Below are 27380 nucleotides of genomic sequence, written 5' to 3' on the forward strand. Positions count from 1 at the left end.
GTACTGGGAGCGGTGGCTGTATACTGGGGGCGGTGGCTGTATACTGGGGGCGGTGACTGTGTACTGGGGGCGGTGACTGTGTACTGGGAGCGGTGACTGTGTACTGGGAGCGGTGGCTGTGTACTGGGGGCGGTGGCTGTGTACTGGGAGAGGTGGCTGTGTACTGGGAGCGGTGGCTGTGTACTGGGAGCGGCGGCTGTATACTGGGAGCGGCGACTGTATACTGGGAGCGGCGACTGTATACTGGGAGCGGTGGCTGTATACTGGGAGCGGCGACTGTATACTGGGAGCGGCGGCTGTATACTGGGAGCGGCGGCTGTATACTGGGAGCGGCGACTGTATACTGGGAGCGGCGACTGTATACTGGGAGCGGCGACTGTATACTGGGAGCGGTGACTGTATACTGGGAGCAGCGGCTGTATACTGGGAGCAGCGGCTCCATACTGGGAGCGGTGGCTGCATACTGGGAGCGGGGACTGTATACTGGGAGCGGCGACTGTATACTGGGAGCGGCGACTGTATACTGGGAGCGGTGACTGTATACTGGGAGCAGCGGCTGTATACTGGGAGCAGCGGCTCCATACTGGGAGCGGTGGCTGCATACTGGGAGCGGGGACTGTATACTCTGAGCGGTGGCTGTATACTGGGGGCAGTGACTGTATACTGGGAGCAGCGGCTGTATACTGGGAGCAGCGGCTCCATACTGGGAGCGGTGGCTGCATACTGGGAGCGGGGACTGTATACTGGGAGCGGTGGCTGTGTACTGGGAGCGGCGACTGTATACTGGGAGCGGCGACTGTATACTGGGAGCGGTGACTGTATACTGGGAGCAGCGGCTGTATACTGGGAGCGGTGGCTGTGTACAGGGAGCAGCGGCTGTATACTGGGAGCGGTGGCTGTGTACAGGGAGCAGCGGCTGTATACTCTGAGCGGTGGCTGTGTACTGGGAGCAGCGGCTGTATACTGGGAGCAGCGGCTGTATACTTGGAGCAGTGGCTGTATACTGGGAGCGGTGGCTGTGTACAGGGAGCAGCGGCTGTATACTCTGAGCGGTGGCTGTATACTGGGAGCAGCGGCTGTATACTGGGAGCAGCGGCTGTATACTTGGAGCAGTGGCTGTATACTTGGAGCAGCGGCTGTATACTGGGAGCGGTGGCTGTGTACTGGGAGCAGCGGCTGCATACTGGGAGCAGTGGCTGTGTACTGGGAGCGGTGGCTGTGTACTGGGAGCAGCGGCTGCATACTGGGAGTAGTGACTGTATACTGGGAGCAGTTTAATAACAAACTCTGGTGTTTGAATAAGTGGAGATGTTGCCTATAGCAACCAAACAGATTCTAGCTGTCATTTTGTAGACTGTACTAAATAAGTAATAACTAGAATCTGGTTGGTTGCTATAGGCAACATCTCCACTTTTTCAAACCCGCAGTTTGATAAATTTACCCCCAGATGTTGATTGGGTTGGACAGTACGTCTGGTTGGGTGATGAATCTTATATCTTATCGTGTATTGGGTCATCATCTAACCGTGCTAATGGTGCCTTATGGGATTTGGGTCATGAACCGAACAGCTAATATTTCAAATTTGGTGACACGCATAGATTTAGGTGTATATCAGGTAGGTGGGTATATAGCAAGTAGTTAAATGGTAGGTAGGTATTTGGCAGGTGGGTATGGCAGGTAGGTAGGTGTATAGCAGGTTGGTATATGACAGGCAGGTGGGTGTATAGCAAGTGGGTGCATAGCAGGTAGGTATATAGCAGGAGGTATGGCAGGTAGGTGGGTGTATAGCAAGTGGGTTCATAGCAGGTAGGTATATAGCAGGTAGGTATGGCAGGTAGGGTGGTGTATAGCAGGCTGGTATATGACAGGTGGGTGTATAGCAAGTGGGTATATGGTAGGTAGGTAGGTGCATGGCAGGTAGGTATGACAGGTAGGTGGGTGTATAGCAGGTTGGTATATGACATGCAGATGGGTGTATAGCAAGTGGGTATATGGTAGGTAGGTAGGTGCATGGCAGGTAGGTATGACAGGTAGGTGGGTGTATAGCAGGTTGGTATATGACAGGCAGGTGGGTGTATAGCAAGTGGGTATATGGTAGGTAGGTAGGTGCATGGCAGGTAGGGTAGGTATATTATATGGCAGGTGGGTAGGTATGCAGCAGGCAGGTAGGTGTATGGCAGACACCCAGCACACGTTCCGGGGGCGAGTTGGCCTGTGTGTGGCCAGGTTACATGTCCGACCTACAGAGACTTCAAAAGCAGACTGCAATCGTTGTAGAATAAGTCCCTTCTATGTAAATGAATCAGGTAATAAGTATATAATAATATACTTACAGTAGATATAAGTATATTTACCTGGTTGGCATTTTTCTTACATCAGGCAAATAAAAGGCATTTATTTAAGGATTCTTACCTGTAATCAACACAGAACTCTGTAATGTGCAATTAAGAAACAAAAACTTTGTTGTTTGTAATAAATAAAATACAAAACTATAAAGACAACAATTGATTTATAGAAGTATTCACCCCTTCTGATAAGATAAAGCTAAATAAAGAGGTTACAGATTGTCTACGGTGCAGAAACAGAACTTCTACTTCCACCTGGAATTAATATAACTTAGTTTGAGATTGTTATGGGTCCTCTGCATTGGGGTTCTCCTATAATGAGACAAGGGTCCCTTGTAATGGAGAACAAATGGCCCTAACTGCGGCGTCTTGTCCTGCATTGTCTGCGTCCCCACGGAGGTCACTGGTAATTAGTTACTCGCTCTGTTTTTCTTTGCTGTGTGTATGGCAGAAAGGCCGACGCAGAAGAACCATAGTCTGGAGGTTAGACAAAGAGCTATTCTTTCTCAGAGTTGGGCCTATCAGCCTGTACACCTATCAGGTTTTCGGGGGCCGGTCCCAGGAGCCCTTAATTGAGATGAATTTGCTTAAGGTAGGGTCCAATGTAAATAGGATATTTAGCAGTTATGTTGGCTGTCCTCCTGCTGGGCTGCTCTGTGATGGCTGGAATGTGGCCTGTTTTCATGCAGAACTGGGCTGGAGGCTTGGACCAGTCTCTGAGGAGCTCAGGACTTATATTGGAAAAATATGTGTGCTCTGAAAAAGAGACTTCTGCTCTCTTAAAACTGTAAGCGGCTGAGTTATTTGCCTCGGTCTGTTAAAAAGCTTAAACTGAAATGAATAGCAAATATCTGGGAGCTTAAAGTTAACCATAATAAGGTACTGACTCTAGGAAGCAGGGGGTGAATATAAAAGCAGTTGGGCGCTATTTCAGCTTTCGAAGTAGTCTACGCTTTACAAACAATATGAAAAAGTAGTTGTCGCTGGTATCAGTAGAATAAATGTATCTTTGGGGCCCTGGATACTTGTGCAAGCTTGACCATTGATGGTGTTACCTTCTCTCAATGTACTGAAGAACCGCCGGAGCGTTGGGCAAAATAAAACACAAGGTAGCGGCTCTGCGTTATCTTCTCAACGTAGCTATGACCTTGTATGCGCCCGCTCTCAGCCCCTGGTCCTAACACTGACATCAGACAGCTGGGGTGGGGTTAAGGAGTAGTGATGGTCAGTGGGTTGATGGGTTGTTTGAAACAGAGCATCGTCCTTGAGATCTCTTGAAATGTTAGTGAATTATGAAGTATGATTATATTATAAGTACTCAACAAAACATATGGACGTAAATGATTATGTTGATGTGGAAGAACGGTCATACTACTGTACCTGCTTGACGTAGGCGACCTCTCCACTTCTTGTGGCACTACAAATCCCAGCATATCCTGCCAGTCACAGGTTGCCGACCTTTGATCAGTTCTCCTAATGAACATCATAATATGGAAAGGGCACAAATGACTATACACAGAATACAAATGATTCTGTAAGAAATGTTATCGTCTGTCTCACGGGTGATTGACACTGAAGTCCAGGGAAATGCACTATGATATATTAGTATATTTTTTTATTAGTAAAATTGTTGTACTGAATAGAATTATAGAGCGTTCAAGGCAACGCCAGCACTCCCTTCCCTCTCACTCCCAAGCTGCCTCTTACTCAACAACTTTATATACAATGTCTAAATTTTCTTGTCCTTATTTGGCAGTACCACATATTAATCACAGCAACAGCCCCCGATCACGTGGTTCCAGCTCCACTTCAGTGTTGGCCATAAACTGGGCCGTGGCACAAAAAGAAAGGCCGCTGCCTTCAAATACTTATCCGCACAGTACAACGTCATTGGTGAAAGTCTTGTACTTTCGATGAATTCTTCAAATATATTATTTGCCACTTCTACTGAGGGACGTTGCCAAACAAATATGCTTCCAATCTCTCATATCCGCTAACTTCTCTTTAATGCATTTAAGTCACTTGTCAGCCACCCCCCACCAACCCCCTTGACCGCCATCATAACCCAAGAGTCCACCCAAGCCCGTTCCCTCACAGATCAGTCATTGGCTGTCTCCTGTGCTCATCTCAGCTTCAACTTACATTTCTAATGTCTCCTCTGGTATCTTTTCAATATCATTTGAGCGTGTAGTAATTACTCATATTCTGAGAAAAATAAATTGACCCAAATTCTCTCTGATTACCATCTCATCAATCAACAACAATACCTCTGCAAACTCCTGGAAGGCTTGTCTACACTCGCCTCAGACGTTTCCTTTCTTCACACAACCCTCTTCAGTCCGGCTTTCGTTCCTGACAGAGTCTGCACTGACTTAGGTGATCAATGATCTGATCACTGCTACATCTGAATAACATCTCTTATAATTCTCCTCGATGTCTCTGCTGTGTTTCAACAAATCCAGTGTTTGGTATGTCTTCCAGACACAGTCCTGTCCTGGTTCTCTTCCTACTTATCAGACTGCTTCTTCAGTGTTTATTTCTCTGGACATCGTTCTCTCCTCTTCCTCTATCAGTCGTCCAACTGCAAACCTCAGTCCTAAGGCCATCTGTCTTCTCTGTACCATGTCTTTTAGAAGACAAATAAGTTCCTTTCGGTTTCAGTATCACCTCTACATGGATGACACCCAAATATATCATTCCGGACCTCTCGCCATCTATTGAACCCTACTCCTGCTGCTGGCTGCCTAGATGTCATCCTTCACTGAGAACTGTCCATTGTTTCCCACAGCTAATCTGCCTCTAAATTCTGTTACATGTCTCTAAGAAGTATCTCCAGAATACACATATATCTGACACAAAACACTGTAAAAACTTTAATTGAGGCGCTATTAATCTCCAGCATGACTATTGCAATTACCTTCTTACTGGTCTTCTCCTAACCAGATTTTCACCCCTACAATCCATTTTCAACCCAGCGTCTAGACTAATATTCCTTGTCAAACGTTCTTCTGTGGCTGCTCCATGTCTGGCTTCGTGAGTCCCTACACCTACATTGATGTCTGTACTTTGCTGAATCCAATATAATATACTTTTGCTAACACACAAAGCCATTTAAAAATCTCACCGCTTTGGGCAAGCTTATTAAATTCCTGAACCACTCTCTTTAGCCACCTAGGCTGCTTCCTGGTTATACTAGCTGGCTGCGGTAAGAGGAGTCTTGCCTCTTTGCCAGCCAGCATTGGGTCCATCTACACATACGTGACCCAGTGCTGACATATTTATTCTGTCCGGGTGTTTCTAACTGCTATTATTTTGGCGCCTGATGAAGGTAGAGAAAATGGGATGGGAGGTTTTGTCCCCCGGTGGGAAAGATCAGACACCAGGCTTCGGATCCTGGCCTCCAGCAAGTCTCTCAGCGGTTTAATGCAATAAATGTATGTAATTCAGGAACACTGAGATAGTTTTGCCTCATATTTCAGATTTATCTCTGTGCTATCAGTAGACAGAGAGGATTGGGATGAGTGGACGAAGCCAAAATCTGCAGATTAACTTAAAAACTCTTCCTAGAGACAGAAATCTTTTCATTTCCTGTGCACTGTTGTAAAAACCCAAATACTCCACCCAATAATCCCCATAAATTAATGCAAATGTTCTTTCCAACCTAGGGAAACAAAACAATGCAGATGTAACAAAAATATCCTCATTTTCTCTTTTCTATTTCCAAACGACTTTATAATTCACATATGATTGAGTGACTGAACTTGTATGTCCCCCCCCCAAAAATTACAAGGCCTTTTGGAGTCCATTTGAAATCATTATTCTGCTGTGAAACTTCCCTTGGGCTTTTCTAACCCAAAACCTTTTTTTTATAGAATGCACTTAATGATATATTGTTTATTGAATTGAAACACAAAGGGTTAGGTTCTCCCTGGCTGTACTGTCGGATACGCCCTGCCTTAAAGGATTAATCAACATTTTTAAACAAGATTTTTTTTTCTCTCTCTCTGTTCCCGTATTTTGGCGCAGGTGCAGAAATTTCTTTGATATTAAACATAATTCCAACTAATTTGTAGATGTTGTCTGCATTTAGCCTGTTCTTGCTAACATTTCATATCTTTCCCGCTTCCCCCTTCGTATTTTCCTTTGAATGACCCTCACATCTATGTTCATTCAAAATATCTCCTCGCTACAAAGCAGCAGAGTGTGTTCTGGGCCCTCAGAGATAGGGGGATTATCCAGGCCGTTGGGGGGGGGGGGGTTAATTGCTTTAATCAGGAGGTATGTGGTAAAGATGGATTGTCATTAGGAACACTGGGCTTTTATTGCAGCTAAAAACCAAACATTTTTGTAGACTGAGACGGATCTGCGTAATGAGCAAAACGGGTTAATTTTAATTATCCTCATTAAAATCATTTCCCGTCACCACCCTGTTATTCTCCAAAGGGTCTCGGCTCTGTCCGTTTGCAGCGATTTGTCTTGCCCGTTTATAAATCGCGCTATTTTGTTCTTCCTGGCTGGGGAAACCCCGTATAATAAGACTGGGGGGGGGGGGGTTTAATATATAGGGGGGGTCAGCAGATCACTGCTTTGGAATCTTTTGAAAAAGAGAGAGTGGCAGACTGCAAGTGGTGCAAAGTTTAATCACTCCGTGTAGAACCAGCGTCCGTTTATTGGCGTTAATTTACGTTGTCTCTACGCACAATTCCTTGGTGCAGCTGTCAGTCCTGTGTTCTTTGTGGAATAAATTAATATTAATGGTAAAATCTTGAATTTGAACCGTTTTAGCATCTATAGAGCTGTATGAAAGATGGACAGTCACAGTAACGCCACAGACGCTTCGTGAACGCTGATCATCAACTAGCGGAAAGGTTGCATTTCACCCCCGAAAAACAAAATTGTGGAGGGTATACTCTAGTTAGAAATGGTATTTGCCCAAAAATGGTCAGAGAATAATTCATTCTTCTGAAGAGCCCTATTCCTCTTTCATCCCTCTCATATTACCGAGCACAGAGGGGGTATAAATGTGCTTTAATCTATAGCCACCAGACGTGAGTTTTCACCGATCTAGTGCAACATAAGCGATAAAGCCAAACGCTGCCTGACTTGCTTGTCACGGGTTTATGCAGATTTGCTATTCGTTAATGAGCTGTGTTGTTTTCATTTATCGGTATAACGCTGACACGCTCCGATACGGAGTACACTGTTATCTCACACCCACTGACGGATTTATAGATCGGGGTGATCTAGAGTCGATTCAAGTGTATGTGCTCTAAGTGACATGTAGCGCGTTGTGTATGCGCGCAACTTATGCGGGTATTTGGAGCCGCGTATACCTGACACTTTCTGCCCCCTGTGCTTGGGCACGCGGATCAGGAACGTTACAAGTATATTTGAAATATGTTCTTTACCAAGTATAAATTCTGCTTCTACACTAGTGAAGCTTTCCAGTTGTTGATGATGATTTGCCCTAGATGCCCCTATGCGCTAGATTCAAGGTTGCGCATATCTTATGATTTAGCGACAAGGATGATGCATATTTAGGCATCTAATGCACTGTACTGTCTCTCGCCCCCTCTATCAGCATTATTTTAGTAGGAAGTCGCCGCTGTATACGGTTTAGTGGCCTTTACCTCGGTTCCTCACCACATCTGGAAATCACTAGACTGTAACCTGGTAAATAATGCATGACCTTTTGTTTTAATAGAAAACAGTAATTATGAGCAGGGAAAGTTGCAAATAATTATTACTAGTCACGAATTGGGCTAAACAAAGCTTAAGGCAACCCGTGGCTCTCCAACCGCTGTGTGACTACAAGTCCCAGCATTATCTGACAGTCAGAGGCTGTAGGGGTGTGCTGGAACTTGTAGTTCCACAACAGGAGAGCTGCAGGTTGGCGAAGTTACTCAAGGGTTTAAGAAAAGAGTTGTTGAAAACTTGTCACCTGCAATAAATCGGCGTTTCCCGGGCTCCTGGCTGCACAAAGAGGTGCTCAGTTCTGTGTCTGAAACGTGTGATTGAGGTTTCATTAGCAGCAGACGCTGCCGCGCTGGGAAGAGACACAGAGAAGAGCCAAATAGCCTGGAATAAACTTTTTCTTTGCAGTTTTTTCTTTCCCCTAAATTCCTTTTCATCTGTTAAGAGATTCATCTGGGTTTGTTTTCCTCCCGCTGTTGGGAGAGAAAAATGAGAACTTGGAACTATAATTTTTTTGTTTTTTATTTGCCTGATTGAAAAGTCAGCAGGAGAAAGCTCTTAAACCCCTGTGTGATGATTAAAGGTGCAGTTATATAGAGGTGGACAATTGCCTTTCACTTTCCCACATAAACCTGGTTTAAATTGTCTTTTTTTGTCATTTCCAAGCCTAGAGATTTTAAAAAGATGTTTGTAAAAGTAATTTTTCCACTTTTTTTAAAAAATAAATAAATCATATTTTACTGTCATCTGATTGTCATATTAATCCTAAGTGAATCTCTGTTCTGCAGAGCTTGCACTCTAATCTCGGGGTCACAGTTACCAAGAGGGAGGACTCTTCCTATTACTCTGCGTTACTGCAGCGAGTGCGCAGCCTTTTCTTGCAACTGTTAATAAACTTGGCGTTAGTAGATTTACTAAATCTTCTGAAATGAAAAACTGGGGGTGTTGCCCATAGCAACCAATTAGATTCTAGCAATCATTTATCTAGTGCATTCTAGAAAACGATAGCTAGAATCTGGTTGCTATGGGCAACACCTCTAGTTTTCCTTTTCAGAAGCTTTAGTACATCTACCCCTTAATTCCTGCTTCTAGTCCTCTTCTTGTGTTGTGACCTGATGAGTTTCGGGTGATCCGTGGCTTTTCCTCTCTCCAGGAATAACACCACATCACAGCGCGTGAAGTAGACAAGTCCACAGCAGAACTTTGTTTAATGACCACAGAAAAGAGGCTTCAAGCAGCAAAAACTTCCCAGCCATTTTCTAAGTTCTAACCATTGGGGGAGAGGAGGCTTTTCGGAAAGAAAACCGCCTGACGCGTTGTTCAGTCCGCGGCGATGAGAAGGTTCTGTAATCCTCACAGAGCTCATGTTTCTCATATTGTCGACGTTTCAGGAGTGGTTTATTCCTTGGGTTAGTCCTCAGCTCGGAGTCCTCTTCTAGTTCAAGATGTTCATTGGCGCTCTGCCACGGCCCAACATGGCCGCGAACCTCCACCGGAGACAGAAATGCGCTTATCTTCTTAAGAAAATCTTCTGCTCTTGGGTCGGATCGCAGAAAGAAGACTCATCTTCGTCCTTGGTTCTTAGTGACATAAGGCCTAGCAAATATAGCCCGTTGACCTGTTCACAATGTTGATTGACAAAATGAAGAACCAGAGTCTAGCTCCTTTTTGTTTGGTGGTGTGACCTTGAATATTGCAGCCAGTTTACTTTAAGAATTGAAGGTACCACCCCCCCCCCCTGTTCCTTGATCCATCTCCTGAGGTGTCGCAGTTTGGGTGGGTGCTCAGAAGTCCGGATTCGGGCCGTTTAGGGTCCATTCACATGTTTGCATTTCTTGCCCTTTCACACTAATAAAAGTATCAAGCCGTAGCTGGAGAGAGTCAGATGTTGGGGTGCCTGAGATAGGTCCGTTGAACCCGCATGGTGTGTCTTGGGGTGTCATAGGATGCTGTGCAATCACCTGGCGGTTGTTCCTGGAGTCAGATAAAGTTCCGTCCTTATGTAACGTTCGTATAAATATTTTAGTATGTGCGATGTTCTGTTTATTGCTGTTTTCTGTTTATTGGAAGATGTTTTATGTTTGTTACATTTTACACTGTTGTGATGTAGTATACACAGCGGCCTTTCACATTCCGTTCGCAGTATGATCGGTATGTTTTTATTTGCGGCTTCCTTGGGAGGGATCCCTCGGGATCGCCCTTCTACGACTTCGCCCTGGACACATTGTCCTAACGATGGCACGTCGGTAAGATAGGAGTCCATGTAAAAGTGCTTACAGCTAACGTGAAAGTCATAAATAATGTAAAGTGATTTACGACGGGGTCCACATCTAAACCATCTGTTCAACTTCTCCCCTTAACAGAGAGAGCTTTTGATTTTTTTTTTTTGTATTTAATTAAAAGCAGAAACGCGTTTTACTTCTCCCAGGTCATGGAGCAATGTGTGTCTAGAATTGAGATTCCAGCGGGGATGTGAGCCCCGTACGACTGCCAGGAATTACTTACTGGCTGATCTCTCTCCTGGCCCTGGGGTTCTGCCGGCTTTCCATCCAGGAGAAAAAAAAAAGAAAAAAGCAATTGCCAATTCAGGGAGGGCTATGACTGGAAGGGGAGACTGTGAAAACGGGGTCTCCAGCCAGTAATGACAGAAAGAATGAGTGTCTGAGATGGCAGGGATCGGGGCCTGCACAAGGGTGGCGGAGAACAAGCCTTTGATTGATGGGAGCTGGCTGATAGGTGGAATGTGTACTGGGAGCTTGCTTAAAAAAACAGTTCCTAATGGGTTTCTCAAATGTACCAGCATGCAGGCCGGGCCAGGTGTCACGTCAAGAAACCAGATCCCTCTTAGCCTGATTTTTCCATTCTAGAGTACAGGGAGAAGGGGGGCGGCCTTCCTCACCCCTCCCTGCAAAAATTAACCACTTCTCGGCCAAACGTATTGCCGAAGACTCTGAATAAATGTATTAGTTACTTGTTCGTCCTCTGACATGTTATCACTTTAAAGTTTCAATGTTATTTCTGTCATCTGGGTATTTTAAAGTGTATCCATCGCTTACACCTACTCTCAGCGGAGGCAGCCATTTTGTGCGTTGGACGAATCTTCGGCCTATCGGTTCATTAGTGTCATCACTGAGACGTGAGGCACACAAGACCTCATCATTCGGTGATGACACTAGTCCCTAGCTTCATTTTCAGCCCACAAAATGTCGGCCTCCCTGCGTGGAGGCGATTGATGCGTTAAAGAACGCAGGCGACTAACACTGAACCGCTGCTTTGTAGAACAAGTCGTTATATACGCTGCCAGTGTGATAAGTAGTTATACTCTTTGTTTTTCCCACAGATTTGCAGGACTTTAAGTTTGACACCCAGCACGTGATTGAAGTGGACGAGGGAAACACAGCCGTCATCGCGTGCAACCTGCCCGAGAGTCACCCCAAAGCTCAAGTGCGTTACAGCGTCAAACAGGAATGGCTGGAGACGTCCAGAGGTGAGGAGGACACTGGGCCGCTCGTTCTGTGGTATTATCATTATATGAGATAGAGATGAGGAGATGTATTATTATATTCTCCACAAGGGGGCAGCACTCTGAGATCAGGAGTATGGGGGTGTAATGAGCTAACGGGGCAGTTCATTGACTACTCACTTTAATGCCTGCTAAGAAGCAAAGCTATATAAAAATACATCCAACAAAATTGCTGAATCAGGCAAAATACCTTAATGGGTTAGCTGGTGGGACCTTTCCCTACCAATGGGCTTCATCTAAGGAAGTATTTATTTTGCAATTTATGTAGCAATTTCTTGGAAAGTGACTTTGTATAATTAATAGTATAGTATGTACACTATACCATATGCCCAGGGCCGGATTAACCATAGGGCTAACTGGGCTACAGCCCAGGGGCCTATGGCATCCAGGGGGCCCTTGAAAGTGCTCAGCAGCAGTATTGATCGGTCGGGGGCGCCCCCAGCCCGATCAGTGCTGCTGAGCACTTTCACTGCGGTCCTTCCCCGGCGCGCTGTAGTCTCCTTACTGAGGAGATCGCAGCTCAGATAACGGGGGGGAGGGGCAACTCGGATCACGGGGGGGGGGCCCTCACGCAGGAATGGAGGCCCCCTTAGCCCAGGGGCCTCCATTCCCTTAATCCGGCACTGCATATGCCTCAGTAATGTCACTAGTTTCCAGTGACTGGATAGGCTGCATTCTCAGTGATGTCACTGGTTCCTAGTGACCGAATAGGCTGCATTCTGTGATGTCACTGGTTCCTAGTTAATGGATAGGCTGCATTCTCAGTGATGTCACTGGTTCCTAGTGAATGGATAGACTGCATTCTCAGTGATGTCACTGGTTCCTAGTGACTGGATAGGCTGCATTCTCAGTGATGTCACTGGTTCCTAGTGAATGGATAGGCTGCATTCTCAGTGATGTCACTGGTTCCTAGTGACTGGATAGGCTGCACTCTCAGTGATGTCACTGGTTCCTAGTGACTGGATAGGCTGCACTCTCAGTGATGTCACTGGTTCCTAGTGAAGAGATAGGCTGCACTCTTAGTGATGTCACTGGTTCCTAGTGAATGGATAGGCTGCACTCTCAGTGATGTCACTGGTTCCTAGTGAATGGATAGGCTGCACTCTCAGTGATGTCACTGGTTCCTAGTGAATGGATAGGCTGCACTCTCAGTGATGTCACTGGCTCCTAGTGACTGGATAGGCTGCACTCTCAGTGATGTCACTGGCTTCTAGTGAATGGATAGGCTGCATTCTCAGTGATGTCACTGGTTCCTAGTGACTGGATAGGCTGCACTCTCAGTGATGTCACTGGTTCCTAGTGACTGGATAGGCTGCACTCTCAGTGATGTCACTGGTTCCTAGTGAATGGATAGGCTGCACTCTCAGTGATGTCACTGGCTCCTAGTGACTGGATAGGCTGCACTCTCAGTGATGTCACTGGCTTCTAGTGAATGGATAGGCTGCATTCTCAGTGATGTCACTGGTTCCTAGTGACTGGATAGGCTGCACTCTCAGTGATGTCACTGGTTCCTAGTGACTGGATAGGCTGCACTCTCAGTGATGTCACTGGTTCCTAGTGACTGGATAGGCTGCACTCTCAGTGATGTCACTGGTTCCTAGTGACTGGATAGGCTGCACTCTCAGTGATGTCACTGGTTCCTAGTGAATGGATAGGCTGCATTTTCCTGAATATTGGTTCGGCTCACAAAATGGCTGCCTCCACTGAGTGCAGGTGACCGTTATATTTCCATTGATATCACACCTTTCTCTTCATCCATCCGTCACATCCCGTGAAGCGTGTAAATCTCGTGGGGTAATGAGGATTACTCAGCGCTTCTGCCATCCTGGCTCTCTGCCTCCTGACAGTTTGGCTCATCCCAGGCTGTGAGCACAAACACACCTCATCCACCAGGGACATGCCCGGAGCTGCCCAGGGCCTGCGAGGCTGACACTGATCGGAGACTGGAGAGCGGGTGGTTTGTCTCCCGGGTGTATGAGCAGAGAGATGCCTGGGGGGCGTTCAGCCCATTTCTCACAGCTTGTTCTGCACCTGACAGAATCTAAACCTCCAGATCTGCCCTCACTCACCCCTTAACCCCTCCACTGCCAGGGGCGAGGTAACAACCAATTATCACATAGCTGGGACATTATGTAAAATACATTTTACACTGCTAAATACTATTAAAGTACCGCTCCCCTATTGTTACAAGTGTATAGTATATTCCCTGTACCCTTAGCCGAGGGCTCTGTGTAAGAGGAAGGTTACTGATAGATACACAGATTGTACGCTTGCGAGCAGAGCCGTCTTGTCTCTCTATCTGTTTGGTAATGCCCTGTCTTCTTTTATTAGTTTGTACAACGCTGCGGAATATGCTGGCACTATATAAATGTTTTCCTAGATATGGGATAATAAAGGTTGTTGCAGAAAGTGAGGTCTGCCCCTAAAACTGATATTTCTTTCATTTATAAGCTTCCCGTCATGCAGTTTGCACTGTGGTCTGTGGTTTGGGTGAAATAAACAAGTAGTCCCGGGGTGCCCACGGCCGGCACAGAATCCGTCACCCCGGCAGAGATGTAAAGAGGGAGGAAGTGGTTAAGGTGTCAGAGAGTCTGTGACGGGATTAGGGAAGAAGCGTTTGGCACTCAGTCATTAGCGCTGTCTCTAGTTGTCAGGTCTTGTTAAAAAACTGGTGTCAAATAAAAATGTGATGATAATCCTGGTTTATCTGCTGTCAGTTTGTACTGACGCCAGCGGAAGAGAAAGATTGTACAAGGCGAGAAGGGAGCGGGGTAGGACTGAGCCTAAAACTGAGTACACACTGATTATCGTGCAGATCACATGATTCACGATCCTAATGAAGTGATCTCCTTTCCACGTATGCTCAAAAAAAATAAATTAATCAAGTTTACATGGTCTTGTGTGTGTGCAAATCATTCAATTAAAAGTCACCTTTAGACAGCCTGGAGATCTAAATCACCATATAGAATAAATATTAGATTCCACCGATCATGTATTGCCGGGTGTCAGTGATCCAGGCTGTCTTGACACTCTCTAGTAAGCCTCGTCCAGGGATCTTCTCCAGGTCACAGAAGAATACAGAACACTAACTAGGACATGACTAAAACTAACTATATTTAGTATCTGCTAGCGCCATAGACTGTAAGTAATAGTGGTTATGTATCACTGCGCTGAATCTATCGGTACGGACCAAAGCATCAAACGTGTGGTCGCACACAGGAGAGGACTAGTATCTGCTAATCATGAGATAATTCTATTAATTCATACAGACAGGGTGCACTCTCGCCTTAGTATCTAAATCATCAAAAGGAAAGAAAAGAGAAACAAGAGAGGCATCCAGTCCCCACCAGCACATATTACTTTTGTGAAAACTTCATTTTAGTCATTACTTTATTAAAATTAATTTATTTTCAGACACAAAGGTGAAATATTGGTTAAAAACAGTGTATGTAAATGTAAACCTAATGGGCCTGAGTCATTAAGGAAAGTAAGGCAAAAAAAGGAGTAAATGTTCTCTGGGACAAACCATGTTACAATACAAGGGGTGCAAATTAATTTATTATTTTGCAGATAAGTTAAATACTGGCTGTTTTTTCATCTAACATACAAATACTTGCTAGCTTTATTTTTACACTGAAATTTAACGTTGATCTAGGACATGTTCTACCCCAACTATAAATCTGTCCCCACATTTTAAATTTACCTCCCCCTCCAATGCACAATGCAACATGGTTTTGCCCAAAGTTACTCCTTTTCTATGCTTTGCTCTCCTTAATGACTCATGCCCAATGTGTATTAAAAGAGTAACAACATAAACTAAACCCTTCAGTAGTCTAGCTGCTTAATATTAGGGCTGATTCTTTTGTTCATATATTGCACAGGAGAATAATTCCTATATGCTGTATTCACCCACTGTGTGCTAAATGTATTATACACAGAGCTCCAGCAATTACACTAGATCCCTTATCCGCTCTCCAATATAACTGCCCAATCTGTGTCCAGAGCTTAGTGATTTCAGAGGTAGTCGTACATGTATTGAAAGATTCAGCTTATTATCAAGGAAGAGATATATATGTGTTTTAATTTCTGTATACAGATGGTATATCCATGTACAAGTGTTAGGTGCTGGGCAATAAATTCATTGCTTCCTCAAGTTTGATGCCAGATATCACCTCACCCTCATCCACTGCAGCACACCCCAATGTTACTAATACTCCTCTTAAGTCTGAGTCATAAATCTCCAGAATGCAGAGCCTCTCTCATATTTTTATTGGCAATGCATGTAAGAATAGCAAATGTTATAGACACACCCCTGTTACACAATCGTACACACACACACACACACACACACACACACACTTAATTTCAAATCCCAGATATTCCCCCGTCTCCTAAGTGATCGTGCACGTTTATACTCTAAAGAGCCAGACACTAGACTAGGCTGGTCAACAGAGCATTCCCTGCCAATGCCAGTCCTTGCTTCCGGGTGTACGTGACATCAGAATGATGGGTATGGTGTCAGAGTTGGATGGGGATGGTCGTAATGCCGTCTAGAGATGTAAAAGACTCTTCTACTATATTAATGGCGTGTTATTGGCGTGTTCTTCCCTTGTGTCCACACAGATAATTACCTGATCATGCCCTCCGGAAACCTGCAGATCGTCAACGCTACGCAGGAAGATGAGGGGACATACAAGTGTGCAGCGTATAACCCCGTGACCCAGGAAGTGAAGACATCGTCTTCTAGTGACCGTCTTCGTGTGCGACGTAAGTAGCTCCCATTTCCTGAAAAACGCAGTGGTCGACTGGAGGACCTGTCTTCTTTATGAGATGAGGGATATTCTGGTCTCGACTTCTTCTCTACAGGGATGAAATAATTAGCATCATTATATCATATTCTCACGAAGTGACAACGTGAACATTGCAATGCTCGTCGTATTACCCAATGTCTGTTTGTGTTTATATTTGTAATTGATCTATGAACCTTTGGTGTTTCTTTCTCATTGTTGCCTCCTATCAATGCTCTGTTTGAACCCGGCAGGTTCCACAGCGGAGGCCGCTCGCATCATCTATCCACCCGTGGCTCAGACCATCATCGTCACCAAAGGCCAGAGCCTCATCCTGGAGTGTGTGGCCAGTGGCATGCCGCCACCAAAGATCACTTGGGCCAAGGATGGCTCCGATGTCAGTGGACACAATAAGACGCGCTTCTTGCTCAGTAACCTCCTGATAGAGGCCACGAGCGAGGAGGATTCTGGGACGTACACCTGCACGGCTAGCAACGGAATGGGAGACGGGGGCTTGGCTTTTATCTTCTACAACGTACAGGTTTTTGGTGAGTTACTCCATATACTGTAGCTTCCAGGGGAACTATGTGTCTTGGTGGCTTCATAACTTGTTGTCCTCAATACCTTTCCTACAAACTAACTTCAATACTCTACAGTGTAATATCACCATTTCTCCAACACCCCCTAGTATAAGATCTAAACGTTCCCATTTGCAGAATGTTCCTTTTAGTCTTTGACCATATAATTGGCAGATTATTACTTTGTTAGGCTCAGCAGGGATCTGCTGAACATTTTTTCCCCCCAATATCTTACTCAGAACTCTAGTTTTTCCCTGAACATCTGAAGTTATTAAGTGACGTCTCTTTCTTTTACCTCCAACCACGTTTTGGACAACTAACACTATTACACATAACCGGTTACTCTACAAGATGTGATGGATCATTTTATTTTGTATCTCAGAACCACCGGAAGTCAGCATAGACTCATCCCAACAGATCGTCTCCTGGGGTCAAACGGCAAAGTTTACCTGTGAAGTGAAGGGTAACCCCCAACCCTCAGTGGTTTGGCTGAGGAATGCAGTTCCTCTTCTCCCCAGCACGAGACATCGGATCTCCAGAAAGGTTCTACGAGTGAGCAGTGTGGGGCCCGAGGATAACGGCATTTACCAGTGCATGGCTGAGAACGAAGTGGGAAGTGCCCAAGCGTTGACTTTCCTAATGACCACTAGTACAGGTGAGGAACGTGTGGACAACACTGCGCCCTGAGTTATTAAAATTAGAACCTCAATCAATCCTCTGTGTATTATTCATATCACATTACTCACTGTCACCTCTCGTATATTCAATGTTTTGCCATTAACTGTTCCAGGAACCTTCCTAGACCCAGCAATGGATGGAGATGTTCTCGCTCCGACAGCGGCTCCCATCCCTGATGACAAACAGTTGCTCCTAAAGGCTCAGTTGAAACCAAGACCTCCGACCCCAGGGTTACCGACCCCGTGCCCATCCGACAAGACCAATGTCCTTCAGCCGGAGGCTCCCACCATCCTCAGCTTTCCTCGAACATCCAAGACCGATTACTATGAACTGGTGTGGAGGCCCAAACATAATGGTGGTGCCGCTATACTGTATTATACAGTAAAACACCGCAAGGTAATACAGATCTCACACTGATCGCTTGACACAATGACTGGTCCCCATTTATCTGCTGAACGGTTTATCCTTCTGATGAAGGTTCCTTGTTGATAGTATAGGGGAATGGAATCTGTGTTATAGAGGTTTCTGGAACATCTACCAATATACAGTAGATCTTCCTAACAGCGGTACTCTCACATCTGGGAATACTGCTTCCTCCTCCAACACATCCATTGACTTTCTCTTCCATCGTGCAGCAGGTTGTAAACGCCTCGGATGATTGGATGGTGTCGCGTGTTTTGGGATCACAGCAGCGGCTGACTCTCACCAAGTTGGACCCCGGGAGCTTATACGAAGTGGAGATGGCAGCTTACAACTGTGCTGGGGAAGGGCAGACAGCCATGATGACCTTCCGGACAGGTGAAGACCACTAACCTATTTGTCCTCTCACATTGCTGTGCCTCCAGGTTGGCTGTAGACTTAGGTTAACTCATCTGCTTGTTTCACCTTGTAGGACGTCGTCCAAAACCAGAGATCCGAGCCAGCAAGGAGATCCAGATTCAGAAGGACGATCCAGGGACCAGCACCCAGAGCAGCAACCAGTCCGACAACAACCGTCTCTCTCGTAAGTGTCGCTGTGTTTTCCGTGTGTTGGAGATATAGGGACTCAGACATAACTGTGTGAAGTTACACTTTGGAGCGACATACAATTCCCCTAAAATTTGCAGCCTTACCCCTAATGAAATAAATCCAAAAATGACAACAAGTAAAAGAGCTATAGGTAAAATAAAAATGTCTGTTTACAGCTCCGGAGGCTCCTGACCGTCCCACGATCTCGATGGCATCCGAGACATCGGTGTACGTGACGTGGATCCCTAGGGGCAACGGTGGATTCCCTATCCAGTCTTTCTACGTGGAGTACAAGAAGCTGAAGCAGCCGGGAGACTGGATCCTGGCCACCAGAGACATCCCACCCTCCCGCCTGTCCGTGGAGATATCGGAGCTTGAGAAAGGTAAGGACACGTTAGCGGACAGACATGGGTAAAAGTAACCGCTGGTACGAGGGGCTTCATCGTCAATGCTCTAAGTGACTCATAGTCGTTTCTTCTGTGATGTAGACAACAGATATCGTACTTTCTTGTGACCTCCCTGTCGCCCTCTTATGGCACCGATATGAGCTGTGTAAGTTCACAGTATAACGCAGAGTGTTGATCCTGCCTGACGGCCGCCAGTGTTTCCCAGATGTAGGATTCCAGGCAGCTCCAGATGTAACGAGGGGGTGCGAGTTACCGTCCTGTCTGCTTCCTCTGTCTCACACTTTCCAAAGCCAGAAGAGTTACCAGAACGTGTTTGTTTTCTCTATAGGGATCCCTTAAAGTGTGCGTCTGCTTTTGTTGATGTTTTTATTATCGCCATTAGATCCAAGTCTCTGCCTGTCTGCCTTACGATGTTAGATATACTCTTTATTAGGGGGTATCTAACATTTAATTGGTTGTTTAAAAATCTCCTGTTGGCCTGGAAAATCCATTTAGTTTGCGCACAGATCTGTCCCCACCGCTGGGTCATCTGCCAACATCGGCACCTTCCAAATACCCATCACAAATTGTTTTAACAGTCCCTTATATGTATATTACTTGTTTTTATTAGTATCTTGTTTTGTAAGAACATTTTATCTGACTGTCAGTAAAGTTTTTTTTTCTTTTTACAATAATAATTTTGTTCCTGAGATTTTTTGTTTTACTAGTTTTCTGTTTAACAACAATTTTAGCAGATAAATAATTTCCATGCACTACGTCTTATTAAGAGATCCATTATCTAACAAAGACTGTAGAATACATTGTTATACTAACATACAGCTAACGTGTCCTCTCTAGGAACCTCCTACAAGTTCCGTGTGAGAGCCCTGAACATCCTCGGGGAGAGTCAGCCCAGCGCAGCCTCCCGGCCGTACATGGTGTCTGGATACAGTAATCGCAATTATGAGCGTCCAGTTACAGGACCCTACATAACCTTCACTGAGGCCGTCAACGAGACCACCATAATGCTGAAGTGGATGGTAAGATCCTGCTCAGTAGTCGTTGGGAAGGGCTGGATATATGGTGAGGGTCAGTGGGCCTGTGTATGCTGGAGGGTGGGGGGATGTCATCCAGCGGTTACTGGTCCCAGGACGTGATGGTGAGGGTCAGTGGGCCTGTGTATGCTGGAGGGTGGGGGGATGTCATCCAGCGGTTACTGGTCCCAGGACGTGATGGTGAACGTTGTTCTCATACTGAATATCTCTCCTCCATAGTACGTCCCCGCCAGCAACAACAACACTCCCATCCACGGCTTCAACATTTACTACCGGCCCACAGACAGTGACAATGACAGCGACTACAAGAGGGACGTGGTGGAAGGTGAGCGATGACCTCTCTGCTGTCCTCAGTGTGCTCCTCACCTTACAATGATTATACCGGAGCCTGTTGTACTTATAAAGTATATAAAGTGTCAATATATATTCATGCAAAAAAAAAATCATAAACAAATGGTCACGTTCTGCTGGATAGGGCATGGGGAATATTATTATCAATGTGCATTGATACGGAGACAGCCATTGTGGTAGTGAAACCAATATTCACGAAAATTCCACCTGTCAATTTACTAGTAACTAGTTACACCCCCGAGGCAGCGTTCATTCAAATGTATTAATATCTACGGTTCTCAAGATACGTTTCCATTTGAATCTGGGTATAAGTACGCGCTTTAATATTCTTTAATATGTACTAGAAAGAAGAGTTAGAAATAGGTTGCTATGGGATACAGAATCTTTTTCTTCTGCACCAGTCTTGTTTAACCTAGAAAAAATATTTTTTAATAATAGTAATAATAATAATGCCCACTAGGGGGCACTACTCCATTAGAGCCTATGGATAATATTTAATTTTCTCTCAGCTGAAGAACAATATGGGGGAGGTTCAGTTTGGTGCGAGGCGCCTCCGGACGGTCTGCGGAGACACCTCACGCCGATGTTATGTCTGAGAGGCAATGTGCGCAGTCGGACATCGCGTTGATGTCCGTGCGCCTCATTGCCTGCAAACTGAATCTCCCCTTACGTCCGTTAATAAATAATATATTAATAAGTACATGTATGAAGAGGAGTTACTTATGTCTGTGTTTTCACGCACTTTAGTTGATAATTTTACTTTAAACACAAAAGTCAGATGATGTCATTAGCAGAATGTTGTGTCTTAGAGGTTCTGGATATCTGAGATGTCGTTGTGTCTTCCAGGAGATTGTTACTGGCATTCAATCAGCCACCTGCAGCCGGAGACCTCCTATGATATTAAGATGCAGTGTTTTAATGAGGGTGGAGAGAGCGAGTTCAGCAACGTGATGATCTGTGAGACTAAAGGTGAGATCACCCGCACGCGCCATAGGCTCGCTGTAATAACCGTACTCTGGTGATCCTGACCCGGGATACAGTACAATCACTGGGAGCTAGAGATGTCACTGAGGCATGAGGTGCCTCATGCCTCAGTGATGTCACTAGATTGACTTTTAAACTATAAGTGTTGAAGTTTGTTTTGATGAAATAAATCGACCTGGTGTTTTAATGGATATCGGTTCTCATGCTCTGTCACGTCGCTTCACTTGCAGCTCGAAAGTTTATTGGTCAGCCGGGCCGCCCCCCCCAGTCTGTCATCCCGTCACCTCCGCCTCCCCCCAGCAGGAGCGGGGCACTGGGAACAGCGACCGTGGCCCGATCCAGTGACCTGCCGTACCTGATAGTCGGAGTGGTTCTCGGCTCCATCGTCCTTCTCATCGTGGCCTTCACGCCGATCTGTCTGTGGAGGGCGCTGTCCAAGCAGAGTGAGTGTTTATGTCTAACTTCCACAAGGAGTCTGTGCTCCCCATCTAGTTGTTATAGCGCCATATTTAGAATGTTGTCTGGTTGTTAGAGCAGCATTTTTAGAATGTTGTGAAGTTGTTAGAGCAGCATTTTTAGAATGTTGTGAAGTTGTTAGAGCAGCATTTTTAGAATGTTGTGAAGTTGTTAGAGCAGCATTTTTAGAATGTTGTCAGTTGTTACAGCGCATTAGAATGTTTTCTAGTTGTTGTTAGAGCACCAGTTTTAGAATGTTATGTAGGACTCACATGTTCTAGAACGGTTTAGAGCTCTGTATGGTATTTTGGCTGTGCAGCTATTAACACTGTTATTATTTTTGCAGAACAAACGACAGATATCACATTCCCCAGTTCGGGGATCCTGAACTCTTCCTGCCAGTACACGATGGTGTCTCTGCGAGGAGCTCCCGCTGTCAGCACCATCCCCTGTGCTAATGGCTCGGTCATGAACGGCTCCTGCCCGTCTGCCAAGTTGGTGTATTCTGGAGAGAAGCCGAGAGATTACTGCTCGGAGACCCTGCACAAGGTAAAGGACGGGGCCCTGTCCTCTCTAGTCTATATGTGGGATAGTGTACGCCCCACTCTAAATTATTTGGATCTTAAAAGCCACCAAGGAATCCCCTGAGCAAATACAGTTACAAAAGTCTGAATGACTTCTAATATCCGCAAAAAATGACAGTAGTTGGTGCATTATCTCTTATAATGCACAAGTTGTCCTAATAAATGCTGAGGTGATGACATCAGAGCTCACCGATTATAAGCAGTGACATCAGAGCTCACCGATTATAAGCAGTGACATCAGAGCTCATTGTTTTACAAAGATTATTTACCGGAGTTTATATTTATATTAATATTATAGCCAAGGGACAATTTGTTACGGAATTTGCACAGGGTGCCGTCATTATGTCCAGCCCATGTGTAATATTTGAGCGCACAGGATTAATACATCATATACAGTGTTACATTCAGCTACTATACCAGAGACGGACCTACGAGGACGTTATTAGACTCTGTGCAGAGATAGATCTGGCTCTGGATTTACCACAAGTGCAGTGAGCAGGATTATATTACAGTGTTCTGTAGTTTATAGAAATATTGTTCTGAATTCTTCTTGTGTTTTGAAAACAGGATGAGGCGAGTACTTTGCTGGCGGGAACTGATCCGGCGTCTCCAGAGCAAACAGACCATCAAGAGCCCACAGAGTAAGTTTCCTGCATCTCAGTCCAGATCCCAAGTGGAAGTCAGTGATGTACAATAAGGTCTATGGAGATCTGTGAGATACAATGTGATCTATGGAGATCTGTAAAATACAGTGTGATCTATGGAGATCTGTGAGATACAATGTGATCTATGGAGATCTGTGAGATACAATGTGATCTATGGAGATCTGTGAGATACAATGTGATCTATGGAGATCTGTGAGATACAATGTGATCTGCGGAGATCTGTGAGATACAATGTGATCCAAGGAGATCTGTGAGATACAATGTGATCCAAGGAGATCTGTGAGATACAATGTGATCTGCGGAGATCTGTGAGATACAATGTGATCTGCGGAGATCTGTAAGATACATCGTGATCTGCGGAGATCTGTAAGATACAATGTGATCTACGGAGATCTGTAAGATACAATGTGATCTACGGAGATCTGTAAGATACAATGTGATCTACGGAGATCTGTGAGATACAATGTGATCTATGGAGATCTGTGAGATACAATGTGATCTACGGAGATCTGTGAGATACAATGTGATCTACGGAGATCTGTGAGATACAATGTGATCTACGGATATCTGTGAGATACAATGTGATCTACGTAGATCTGTGAGATACAATGTGATCTATGGAGAGCTGTGAGATACAATGTGATCTATGGAGAGCTGTGAGATACAATGTGATCTATGGAGAGCTGTGAGATACAATGTGATCTACGGAGATCTGTGAGATACAATGTGATCTACGGAGATCTGTGAGATACAATGTGATCTACGGAGATCTGTGAGATACAATGTGATCTACGGAGATCTGTGAGATACAATGTGATCTACGGAGATCTGTGAGATACAATGTGATCTACGGAGATCTGTGAGATACAATGTGATCTACGGAGATCTGTGAGATACAATGTGATCTACGGAGATCTGTGAGATACAATGTGAGCTACGGAGATCTGTGAGATACAATGTGAGCTACGGAGATCTGTGAGATACAATGTGATCTACGGAGATCTGTGAGATACAATGTGATCTACGGAGATCTGTGAGATACAATGTGATCTACGGAGATCTGTGAGATACAATGTGATCTACGGAGATCTGTGAGATACAATGTGATCTACGGAGATCTGTGAGATACAATGTGATCTACGGAGATCTGTGAGATACAATGTGATCTACGGAGATCTGTGAGATACAATGTGATCTACGGAGATCTGTGAGATACAATGTGATCTACGGAGATCTGTGAGATACAATGTGATCTACGGAGATCTGTGAGATACAATGTGATCTACGGAGATCTGTGAGATACAATGTGATCTATGGGGATCTGTAAGATACAAATGGGGTCTATTCAGTTAAATGATGAATAAAATGGACTATTTAGTTCACCAATATCAGTTTTAGTAATTGTTAATTTGTTTTTAATCCAGGTTTTACGAGCCGCAGAGCAGTGAAATGACCATTCTGTGCGACATGTATGACCATGAAACCCATGAGAGATCTCATCCCTACATAGACATCTCTCATTCTGAAGACCCCACTTCTGTCCATGTATCAGACGGGAGCCCTGTCCTAGCTATACCCATCCATCATGCTCTATGCCAAGGTACCGCATGAAATCACTCTGAAATATTGTCATTTTGTTTATGTCGTATCATGTTACATCTATGTATCTGGTTCATGTTACATCTATGTATCTGGTTCATGTTACATCTATGTATCTGGTTCATGTTACATCTATGTATCTGGTTTATGTTACATCTATGTATCTGGTTCATGTTACATCTATGTATCTGTTTCATGTTACATCTATGTATCTGGTTCATGTTACATCTATGTATCTGGTTCATGTTACATCTATGTATCTGGTTCATGTTACATCTATGTATCTGGTTCATGCTACATCTATGTATCTGGTTCATGTTACATCTATGTATCTGGTTCATGTTACATCTATGTATCTGGTTCATGTTACATCTATGTATCTAGTTCATGCTACATCTATGTATCTGGTTCATGTTACATCTATGTATCTGGTTCATGTTGTATCTATGTATCTGGTTCATGTTACATCTATGTATCTGGTTCATGTTACATCTATGTATCTAGTTCATGCTACATCTATGTATCTGGTTCATGTTACATCTATGTATCTGGTTCATGTTACATCTATGTATCTGGTTCATGTTACATCTATGTCTCCGGTCTTTGTACATTAATATGCAAGCAAAGAAGATTTTTTTTCTTATTAAATGATCCAGCTGATTTTAACAGATCAACTACAAAATTGATTAAAATTGAAAGTTATTGGTAGCTCTGTCAATGTTTTTATTTATTCCATAGTCCGATTCTTCTCCAATTCCATCACCATCTTATCTTTTCTTAACATTTGGGGCATTAAGGTCTAAGCTTGTTTCTTTGATGTTTCAGCCTTTCTATAACTGGATCTTTTCCCCGCAGGTTCCTCCTGCCCCCTCCCTCCTGTAGAGACGACGGAGGGATTGGCCGACTTGAATCCTCTCGGGGACCCTCCGTTCCACCACAACTCAGTACAGAGCAGAGATAAAGACACGTGTCTATGTCCGCACACCTCCCAGAGACCTGCTACCTAAAGGACTGAATGAGAGGACAATATATGGGATGTCAGTGCTTCACTGCATAATACTCCTGCGTCTCGCCGTACAGCGACCAAACAAACCCGCATTTCTCCAGAGTAGATCACGGATTTCCTGGACGTGACACAAAGCGTTATGGTTTGAGCTGATACCTCTTGAGCGAGAGCTGTTTTATGAGCTCTTATATACGTTTAGCCATGCGGTTGTGCCATACGGTGAATGAAGAGACAGCGCTGAGTGACGCAAGTGGGCGGGGCCTGTTTCTGGAGTGGATAAGCACAATACGGTGACCTTTCCTCCGCTAATCAGTCTGTTGATGCAAAGCTGAAGAGTCCCGCTCGGTAGTATTATGTCTTGCAGCATACCCAAACCCTGTTTTATAAGAAATAAATGGAGTTTATTTTTATACTATAGATATATTTATATATTTATGCACTTGTACATAGTTTATTTTCTTTATGAAGAAAGATTCATATGGTCATAAACAGAGGGACCGATATATATACCAATATATTCCACAGCAAACCCCAAACTACAATAGACAGATATTGAGACGCTGCCGGACAGAGCCTACTCCCCCTGCGACCTATTAACGTACGGTAAACCTACCATATGTGCCGTCCGGACAGACGTGAGCTGCAGTGTTGGTAAACTAATGATGCCGGACAGAGACTCACCGCATGCGCGGTTCTGAACATTCCGTCTCCCGGAACAATGGTTCAAGGGACCGACCGATACCAGAAGGTTCACACGTGCACACATGGCTGATAAATGTACATAAGCACTATGTATTCGCCTTAATACAATATGAGACATTGGCTGCTTTCAGTATATTTGTAACAGAACAGAAAAAGAAAATTAATAAATTAAATAAAGATTTAGCCGGTGTCTTGTCATTAATTCCTGCGTAATTTACTCTTAAAAGTATGTTATATTATTTATAAGTAGCTTTTACTATCACTTTAATATGCTCAGTAAAACATTAAAAAAAGTTATTGCAGTTAAAGCACTTTATAGATACAAGTGGACCTGAAGTCGTTTTCTGTAATTATCCTAAATGAACAGGATGAATGTAGTGTATGTGTATTCTGGAATTGAATGAAGATATTACTTATGGTATTCTCAGGGAATAAACATGGAAATGTTCTCGATGTTGGAGTCGCCCTTCTGATTTCACTGTCGATGTGGTGGGCAATCTTCTATTAAACAGCTGCTGAGAACGGCCCCATCTAGTTTGCACTGTAGGGTCAATTCAACACAGGGTTTCAAACTGACCATTTCAGATGACAATCAAGGTTGTCAATGATTTGATCACAGCAAAAAAAAAAAACCCATTACTCTTCTAATTCTCCTGGATCTCTCTGCTGCATTTGACACTGTTGACCACACTCTCCTCATACAAACGCTACAATAAGTCTTCAAGACACTGTCATCATCATCATTTATTTATATAGCACCACTAATTCTGTGGCGCTGTACAGAGAATGCATTCACATCAGTCCCTGTCCTGGTTCTCATCCTACATTTCTAATCGCTCTTTAGTGTTAATTTCTCTGGATCCACCTCTGCTCCGCTTCCTTTATCAGTTGGAGTTCCACAAGGCTCAGTCCTAGGTCCTCTGCTATTCTCTATCTACACCACTTCTCTTGGAAAACTAATAAGCTCCTTTGGATTTCA

The 27380-nt window shown here is 44.5% G+C and overlaps 1 protein-coding gene across 2 annotated transcripts in view; it reads left to right on the forward strand.

Moving 5' to 3' along the window:
* Window positions 1-26584, forward strand: part of BOC (BOC cell adhesion associated, oncogene regulated) — a 57882-nt gene extending 31298 nt beyond the window's left edge. The window contains exons 4-19 of one of the 2 annotated variants that reach the window (XM_075197433.1): window positions 11380-11526; window positions 16186-16329; window positions 16604-16897; window positions 17310-17582; window positions 17718-18001; window positions 18241-18403; window positions 18498-18608; window positions 18790-18996; window positions 19858-20039; window positions 20274-20379; window positions 21252-21374; window positions 21620-21832; window positions 22192-22394; window positions 22997-23070; window positions 24519-24694; window positions 25549-26584. In XM_075197433.1, the coding sequence (XP_075053534.1) occupies window positions 11380-11526; window positions 16186-16329; window positions 16604-16897; window positions 17310-17582; window positions 17718-18001; window positions 18241-18403; window positions 18498-18608; window positions 18790-18996; window positions 19858-20039; window positions 20274-20379; window positions 21252-21374; window positions 21620-21832; window positions 22192-22394; window positions 22997-23070; window positions 24519-24694; window positions 25549-25700 (2852 nt within the window). In that variant the 3' untranslated portion in view covers window positions 25701-26584. The remainder of the gene's footprint in view (window positions 1-11379; window positions 11527-16185; window positions 16330-16603; window positions 16898-17309; window positions 17583-17717; window positions 18002-18240; window positions 18404-18497; window positions 18609-18789; window positions 18997-19857; window positions 20040-20273; window positions 20380-21251; window positions 21375-21619; window positions 21833-22191; window positions 22395-22996; window positions 23071-24518; window positions 24695-25548) is intronic. The other variant, XM_075197435.1, reaches the window with a different exon arrangement.
* Window positions 26585-27380: the final 796 nt, after the last annotated feature.

Source organism: Mixophyes fleayi, chromosome 2, assembly GCF_038048845.1.
Source record: "Mixophyes fleayi isolate aMixFle1 chromosome 2, aMixFle1.hap1, whole genome shotgun sequence".
In the NCBI taxonomy this organism is placed as follows: Eukaryota; Metazoa; Chordata; class Amphibia; order Anura; family Limnodynastidae; genus Mixophyes; species Mixophyes fleayi.